This window comes from Sphaeroforma arctica (genome assembly GCF_001186125.1).
Source record: "Sphaeroforma arctica JP610 unplaced genomic scaffold supercont1.615, whole genome shotgun sequence".
Classification (NCBI taxonomy): domain Eukaryota; class Ichthyosporea; order Ichthyophonida; genus Sphaeroforma; species Sphaeroforma arctica.
In genome coordinates, this window is record NW_014039943.1 from 34,107 (window position 1) to 43,052 (window position 8,946).

Genomic DNA, 8,946 nt, shown 5'->3' on the forward strand with positions numbered 1-8,946 from the left:
TGGAAAGGGACTGACCTATTGTGAATAAACATAGGACAACACAGAAAGGTAGCCGCTCAATATATATTTTATTTTAGACCCCACATATTCCACCTATATAAAGCATACAGGACCAACCCAAATTAAACGTTTAGCGTAAAGTAGAATATTTATATCTGACTTTATACGTTATACAATGTAAAACGTAATGAGGTCAGCTTGCCATGGCAGGACGGACTTTTTTTAAATGGCTATAAGACAGTCCAAATTCTTGCATACATACACGCGTACATACATCCAGACATACGTACATACATATACATACGCTCACGAAGCCACTCACACCAGCCCGTATACACACGCTTCCGATCCTAACTGCATGAATGCACGCACGTGCTATTGCCAATAAACATACTGTACTTATAAGATAATGACGACGCGATTGTGCACACAATCGCGCACTCGAGAGCGTAGGCCTGGGCCAAAGCTAAGCAGCAAACTGTCTAGTGATTCAGACTCCTCTTCCAGCGGGTCGTCTGAGGATGAGTATCAAGGGCCGCTCTACGAGTGGAACCACAAAGACGCGCGTGCATTCGTTCCTACTGCAGAAATGGACAAAATGAGAGATGTACTTCAATATCGCACACGGTTTGCACGTGCTTCTGTGTCGGGATATGCTATGGGCTTGTACGCTGTTCCCGACGCGAACGATCCAGAACTGAGAAATCAGCGTCAGAAACCCACGCCGTTGCCACTGTACTATGTCTCGCCTTCAGCCGTGGAGCACCGCAAATCTTTAGGCGTTTCTGATCTCAAAGGTATATGACTACACCAGCGTGTGCGTAATCGCTGGTGTGATATGTTTAAAAGTCTCTGGTGTGATGTGTTGTATAGTCTCCTGTTTGATGTGTTGAATAGTTTCTTGTGTGGTGTGTTCAATAGACACTATATATATATATATTAATATACATATACATATACATTGACATATACATATACATTTTTAAATATGCATATATATATATATATATATATTGATCTATATATGTTATATATATACACGCATACTTATATATATATATATATATTTATATATGCACACACACATATATATATATACATATATATATATATATATGTGTGTGTGTGTGTGTGTGTGTGTATATTGTAAAATATGTTTACTATTTTCTGGTGGGATGTATTATATATATAAGTATATGCATGTATGTATCTATGTCTATATTTATGTATGTATGTATGTATAAATGTATATATTTAGTTGTGTGATGTGTTTAATAGTTTCTGCTGTAATATGTGTGAATTCTCTGTTGTGATATGCTGAATAGTCACAGGTAGTATCTGTTGAAGTTACTTTAGTGTGATGCGTTTTATATTCTCTAGTATTTGTCTTTATTCATTTTATTTCGTTTGTCTCTATTCGTTTCAATTCGTTTGTCTTTATTCGTTTTCATTAGTTTTGAAGCACATTACATTATACCCACCCATCATGCATCTTCACCACACGCAATTGACATATACATCGCACGCACATGTACATATACATCACAGCAGGCTGGTATGTGAAGGCGACAGAAGGACAATGCTTCCAGGTGCGTGTGACCCCATTACATGGCGAAGACTCACGCGCTGTCTGTCTGGGGCTGGACAAGCATACGCGGGACACCTCAGAGATCATCTGCTACCTAAATATCGACGGCAAAGCCTGCAACACCATGGGCGACCTGATCTCGGTCTGTACCGAGTACGACTGTATATATGAGGGCCGTGTACAGGAACAGAAGGGACGCAAGACCAAGGTCACGCAGTTTAAGTTCCGCAAGATCTCTGACGAGCCGGTGGATAAGCGGGAGAACACCACCCAGGGCCGGGCCAACTCGGATGGGTGGGGTACTATTATGCTGGAGTTTACACAGGCAAAAAAAGGGAAGGCTCGCCACGTGGCGCCTGGAGCGTACACCCCGGGCACATACCGCCGACGTCCCAACGAGGAGAAGTTTATGAAGAAGGGTCTGGCGATGGGCGTGGGCAAGGGTGCGGTGATTGAGCGCGAGGAGAAGTTTGCGGGGCACGTGTACAACACCAGCCACAAGCACAACCTGCCCGACCAGACGCTGACCATCCACATTCGTGAGCAGTGGTGGATGGTGAACAAGATGATCCTGGATGGCAACTACGAGCCCATGACCGCGGAGATTGCGAAGAAGGGCATGAACGCAACGGCCACGAAACCCGGGCTGCTGCAGAAAGATATTCCGAGGGAAAAGCTGGAGAAGAAGATGGTCAAGGAGCAGATCGTCGATTGCATTGACGTGGACACGGGTGAGGTGCTGAAGGCGTACCGTGCTATCAAGCAGCCCGAGCCTGTGAAGATTGTGCTGGACGATGACGACGACGGCACACCACAGCGAGACAGCGAGCGTGGGCGTGAAAGTGGGAAGAGTGGTAGTCAGGGATCGCGCAGGCGTGCTTCGTTGGGTGACGGGGTGCAGACCAAGCCGTGTTTATCTGGGGTGCGTAAGAGAGAGCTGCACGTTACAGACGTGGAGGATGTGTTTATGCGCGAGGATCTGAACCGACAGACTACCTCACCGGCCCACAGCACAGCCACTACCAGTACCACGACCACCTCCCCACACACGACCAAACGTATGCGGGTCAATGGCAAGGGGATGTCCCAGCCGCCGCTCATGACTGCGCTGAGTGCGCAAAGCGATGCACACGCACCACACAACAACACGCAACAACCACAGGACGTATATGCACAACAAGCGCAAGGGAACGATCAAGCACCGGACAGTGATGCAGACGCGCGCGCACAGGCACTCCATAGTGATCCGTCGGCAAATGTACTGAGCGTTTCGGTTGAAGATGAACGGGCGGAAGCGTATAATAGGGAGCAGGAACGTTTGCGGTTGCTGTTTGCTGAGTATGGCGTGGATACGGCGCCTCACCAGCGTTTGCACGTGGAGAACGGGATCAACCACATCGACAACATCCCGTTTTTCATATCGGGACAGGAAGAGCAATATCGCGCCTATCGGGAGTCACTGATGCATGAAGCGCCCGCTGCGGAGGAGTTTGCAGAAGGGGATGGGTATGCATACGACCAATCTCACGAAGACGGTTTTGTACCGGATAATGCAGACGCTCACGCATACAATGGTGCACCCGAACAAGGAGACGTGGTCTACGAGCACGCGCACGGCCAGGACAATTCACACACACAGCTACACACCGACGCGCACGGCGTCGCGGTTGAGAAAACAGAGGTACAGGTGGTGAGTGCTAAATATGGAGATGGGCACGAGCACCAACAGCCACGCGAGCAAACCAAGGGGGGTGCACATGCGCAACAGGAGGGCCACGCTGAAAAGAGCGTGGATGGACACGCTGACGACAGCAACACGCCGAGCGCAGCGCAGACAGCGGAGGTGCAGAGCAGCAGTCCAGTGGCAGCAGAAGCACCCACCACCACTACTACTGCTATTGCTACTACCACCACCTCAGATGATGCACAGGCTAATGGGGCTGTCGAGAATGTTGGATTGAGCGGCGATGCCGCAGAAATGGCAGCGTATGCACAGGCACGCGTGGCTGCAGCGCTGAGAGAGACGCAGGCCCGTGCCAGGATAGCCAATGAACAGGCGAGGATAAGTGCAGAGCCAAAGCAGCGGGAACGTGATGAGCAAGCACGGACAGAGCAGGATAATAAGGAACGTGACCATGCTGAGCACGTACGGATAGCCGAGGAGGGCAGGGAAGGTACAAGTGATGGCGACCCACACGCAGGAGACGCGCCAGCTACGCAAGTCAGCGTGGCGGATGAGCAAGCATCAGGTGAACAGCAGGTGCGTGCAGAGCACAGCGTGCACATGGACGTGGACGATCCCACGGGTGTGCGTGTGCAGGAAGCTGCGGTGGCTGCGACACGCGGAGAGGTTGCGAGTGGATCGGTGGATGTCTCGCGAGCGGCTAGTGCGGTTGGGGAGATGCCCCACACCGAGACGGTGCACGTGGGCCCTGGACACCCTCAGCCTGAGATTGTGGTGCAGGAGCAGGAGAGCGATGAGGATGACGACAGCGACGATAGTATGCCTGTGGCGGCGAAGCCCGACCTTTAAGCACAGGCATAGGGCTACACGAGGGAGTGTAAGCGGCACGCTGTGGCTATGTGTAGCTGAGTAGTGGTGGTAGAGCGCAGATGAGATGCATGGCTGGGCTGTGTTGTGCCTAATTGCGGGGCTGTTGTTAGGCTAGCGCGTCATTCGCACGCCATTTCCCACGTGGCACTGATGTTTAGCATGACGGATTGAGCGTGGGTGCGCCGGGAATGAATTCTACAGTTTGGCCCAGAGAGTGCATGTGCAGCGATTTAAGCGTAGCGTGCCCTGTATTGCCTTCATACTCTACCGTGAGTGGATTGGTGGCATGTGCCGTGTTTTAGCACAGGGGCGTGTTGTTGGGTTGGCGCGGCAGCGACACTGTGATCTGTGTCCCGAGTGGTCGTAGTCAGCGGAGAATGTATTGTATATCGTTCCAATTGGGGGGTCACTCTCGTGTGGGTTTATTGTGCATGTGACACAGCAGACTGGTAGGCATGGGCACTACTGTGTAGGGAGATGGATCTGTGTCTGTAGGTGCGTGTAGCTGGTTCTAAGGATCCTTCCCCATGTCACCTTCTATGCGTGTTAACGCATCGACTTACACAGTCCCGTGGTCCGCGTGTGTGCGTGAGTGCGTATGCAACTCTGGCAGCCCTACAGTGCGCTTGTATTTGTGCTGGTAGATAGACACGCGTCACTGGTTCTCTGTCGCTTGGCAGGCATGCGGGAGTGGGTAGGTAGAATACATGGATTGCCGTATACCTGGAATGAATGATTTGCCCTTTATCGTGGATTAAAGATGGATTCGCACGTGCACAATCTCTGCAGCTGTATAGTATATAGCTCGCACAGAGACGAGAACGACGTTGTAGTGTGGTGCACTATGCTTTTCATGCGTAATTGACTTCCACGCACCCGTTAGTGAGTCTGGGGGTCTCGTTGTAGCTCGACATATCCCGAACTGTTCACGAGAAACGAATGCACGGACCGTGTGCGGAAGCGCGCATAGACATCATTTCAACCAAATATCAAGTGAGGAATAATATCCAGATATAGGGTGCATGTGAGAATGTATACCTATGGCGATGGAAGACGTAACTCTAACAACTATCGTCGCCAAATAGCAAGTAAGGCATTGTATCCAAATGCAGACTGCACGTGAAAATGCCCCTACTGCAATGGAAGTCCGTAACCCTAACAACCATCATCACCAAATAGCAAGTAAGGCATTGTATCCAAATGTAGGCTGCACGTGAGAATGCCCCTACTGCAATGGAAGTCAATAACCCTTACAACCACTATCACCAAATAACAAATAAAGCTTTGTAGTTAAATAAAGGGTTCACGTGAGAATGTACCTACTACTGCAATGGAAGTCTGTAACCCTTACAACCATCATCACCAAATCACAATTAGGGCATTGTAGTTAAATAAAGGGTGCACGAGAATATACCTACTGCAATGGAAGTCCATAACCTTAGCAACCATCGTCACCAAATAACAAGTAAGGCATTGTAGTTAATTAAAGGGTGCACGTGAGAATGCCCCTACTGCAATGTAAGTCCATGACCCTAACAACCATCATCACCAAATATCAAGTGAGGAACTGTTGCACAAATACACTGGATGGCACATTTTACCTAACCATTGAAGAAATTTCGAATATATGTCACTTTAATACGCACGCGATGTATGATATTAAAGATGATCGTGAGCAACAATACGACTATGTTCAGAAGCGGTTTTTATTCAGTTTTCGCGTTGAATTGCCAATCAGCCCGTAGGAACATTGTACAAAGTGAATATTTCTTTATTGTATCTAATTTCCTATACATTACAATACTATAGGCAGCAGGCGCTTCTGTATGTATTGCCACTATAGCCTGAACTTACTTGCAGCAATGAGAAGTACCACATTTGATTGAAGCATAGTGACCACATTTGTTAGTGTACCGGCAGCATTCAGCGTCGTACTTGTAACCATGTTTGCACTTGTCAGATGATATATCTCCACACTTATAGTAATTACCTGTAGGATCGTGTGGGCCCGATGGTTTGCGCTTCTCACAACAAGTGTGTGAATTACGGTCAGGTAGCCCCGGTTGGCAGTCATATCCCTTTGCACAGCACTTCTAACAGTCCAATAACTCAAATCCGTGACCGCTGTAAACGTCCGCATCTCTGCATTTTTTGGGTTCGTCGTAATGCTTCTTTCCACAGCATGAGCGTTTGCTACATTCAGGAACCCATGACTCACAGTAGTCCCCCTTGCCACAGCATTTTTCCCGTGTAATGAGCTCATGGTGGCGATCGCAATCAATATAAGCCTCTTTGCAAGCAATAGGGTCGTCGTAGCGAACACTGTTCTTGTGGCTGCTGGCACATACTTGAAAGTCGAGGACTGTAAGACTTGCGACGGCAAGTGCAAGGGAACGGCTGATAGCTGACATATTGTTGATTGTTCGCTAGTGCTGTTGTGTGTAATCTGTTCAATGTTGTCACATGTACACTGTGTTTATATTAATCCTTAAGATATAGAGTTCCGACAGGGATGACTTCCACTTGAAGGCTTCGAGTGTATTTGTCAATTTGAATGACATATTTCAGATTATTTATGCAAGCCCTCCTTCTTCATGCAATTGACAGATCTTGCCTGCTCAACTTGGAACAACTCTGTAATGTCAAGCATGTTACCTCCGATTTAAAACAATGTTGGTGTTGTAAGTACCGAACTGTTCGGTAATGTTCCTGGGCGTTAATAGGAGTGCGAGAACTTCTAAGTGTGGGCGATAACTTATAAGTGTGAAAACTAATAAGTTTGAAAAGTTCTAAATTGTATTGTGCGGTTTGTTGACGAACGGCCGCGCAGGCTCGAAAGAAGAGGAGGTTGGTGTATGATTGGTGCTTTGCGAACAGAAGTGCGGGGTAATATGAGCTGGAGGTTGGCAGATAACGATATATGTTGAATAGACTTGTAGGCTCGAAATTGAGTAGATACACGATTTGATTGGCGGCAGGATTCTCAAGGAAATCCTTCGGAGATAGTATAAATACGTGGTTTAGTTCATTCCAGACGTTCATTCTACTAAGGTAGACGTTTATTCAACTATCGAGGAAATAAAACTAGGTTCACCGTTACATTGTGTTTTGAGTCGATCTAAGATTACAAATAAACGTTAGTGGAAAATGGTTTACGAGAAGGATATTGCAGCTGGGACTGGGCAACCTCTCTGGAGATATGTGAGAGGGAAGCCGATGACGACACTTATGGATCGACTTATGAGCTCGAGGCGAAGAAAGGAGGGTCCCGCCCAGCGATGGCTCTTTTGAAGGAGGTTACACCGGAGACGAAGTCGGAACTAGAGGGCTATATTAGCAAGACTGTTATTGAGATGAAGGATATGTACATCGCGGCTGCAGCATTGTATCAAGCGTTTAAGGACCCATTTGAAGTGAGTGGAACCCAGGCGGATTTTGTGAAGGCAATAGGAGGGTGGGGATCCAAGCCTGAAAAAGTTATTGAGAATCTTCGTGAGATTTATTATTATTTATAACTTAACTCCTTTAAAATAATTAATATTATCCCTATGGTGCTCGGCATGTTGCGGCGAAAGCTGAAGCAAAGAAAGTGCTCCCAGAACGGGATACATTTACTGAGGTGCCTTCTGAGGACGAACAGAGCGAAAGTGAGACTGAGGAGGAAGTCGCTAAGGACAGTGACATCAGTGATAACAGCGGAAGTAGCGACAGTGAGGATGAGGATGTTAAGAAGAAGAAAGGAGTGCCTGCAGTGAAGGTTGCTACAGTAGGGAAGAAGGCTGATGTATCAGACAAGCCAAGGACAGCAGCTAAGTTGAAGATAGAGGCTAGGCAGAAACGGCGTGAGTATGATGATTTGTGCAAGGTGATTCGTAGGAATGCTAAGAAAGCGAATCAGCATGGGGCACGCTGGATGGTTCCTATGCTGAGGGATGATGACTATGTGGAAACGCTGCTTAAATTGGCAAATAATGTGAGCTCTAAGGATGTAATGATGGAGGGTTTAAAAGAATTGACTGTGCGGTGTATAAGTCTGTTGAAAGCCTTATTTGCGAGTCGCAAATCGGATTTTTGAGGCAGGAGGGTTAAGGCAGGTGCTGGAGCAATTGTCTGAGATGAGAGAAGACGACATAGTGCGTCAAGAAGAGAGGGAACAAGCGGGCCGGAGACATCAGGCGAGGGTAGCCGCGAGAGCAGGACAGATGCAAGCAGCAGCAGCTAGACAGGAGTCCAGGGTTTCAGGGGTGACAGGTCTGAGAGGGGCGTGCTTATATTGCAAGCAGGATGGTCACTATATGAAAGAGTGTCCTGTGTTGAAAGACGTGGTGTGTCATACGTGTAGCAAGAGAGATCATATTGCGAGATTCTGTCCTACAACACGATCCGGGGGTAATATATGGGCAGCAGCGTCTGGGGAGGTGCGTATGAGTACAGATGGGACACCTGAATTGTGACATGCGGCGGCGGCTAGTTAAGAAGGACCAGGCCAACCGTTGATCTGTACTTATGTGGAGAGTGAACAGTGTTATGTCGATATGTTTGTTGATTAAGGCGCCGATATGTCGATGATTTCTAAGGGTTTGGCAGAGCGTCTAAGGCTGGTTGCTCAGTATGATTTGTGTGGAGAGTGGGCTACGGGATTTGGTGCTCCGCTTTATGTGGAATACAAGGTGCGAGATGTTGAGGTTGTTTTGCCTACTTAAGTAGGAGAAAGGAGGGCTTAGTTCGATATGTGGCTTATGGATTGGATTCCACACAATGTGGGTATGTTGTTAGGTAGACGTGAATTGAATGGGTATGGATT

General features: G+C 47.9%; 2 protein-coding genes across 2 annotated transcripts; one reads left to right on the forward strand and one right to left on the reverse strand.

The window, feature by feature from the left end:
• Nucleotides 1-239: 239 nt before the first annotated feature.
• Nucleotides 240-5,598, forward strand: SARC_07630 (hypothetical protein). Its single transcript, XM_014298425.1, has 2 exons — nucleotides 240-797; nucleotides 1,549-5,598. The coding sequence occupies exons 1-2, from the start codon at nucleotides 410-412 to the stop codon at nucleotides 4,119-4,121; spliced, it is 2,961 nt and encodes a 986-aa protein (XP_014153900.1). The 5' UTR covers nucleotides 240-409; the 3' UTR covers nucleotides 4,122-5,598.
• A 381-nt stretch (nucleotides 5,599-5,979) lies between these two features.
• On the reverse strand, nucleotides 5,980-6,405 carry SARC_07631 (hypothetical protein; the record flags this gene model as incomplete). Its single annotated transcript, XM_014298426.1, has 1 exon — nucleotides 5,980-6,405. One exon carries the CDS (start codon nucleotides 6,403-6,405, stop codon nucleotides 5,980-5,982), a length of 426 nt encoding a protein of 141 aa, XP_014153901.1.
• Between the last annotated feature and the right edge of the window lie 2,541 nt (nucleotides 6,406-8,946).

Bases quoted from the DNA above. Each gene is read 5' to 3' on its own strand.
- SARC_07630 (XM_014298425.1), top strand. From the start codon at position 410: ATGACGACGCGATTGTGCACACAATCGCGCACTCGAGAGCGTAGGCCT. The intron at 798-1,548 runs GTATATGACTAC...TATACATCACAG, and splicing joins AGGCGTTTCTGATCTCAAAG to CAGGCTGGTATGTGAAGGCG.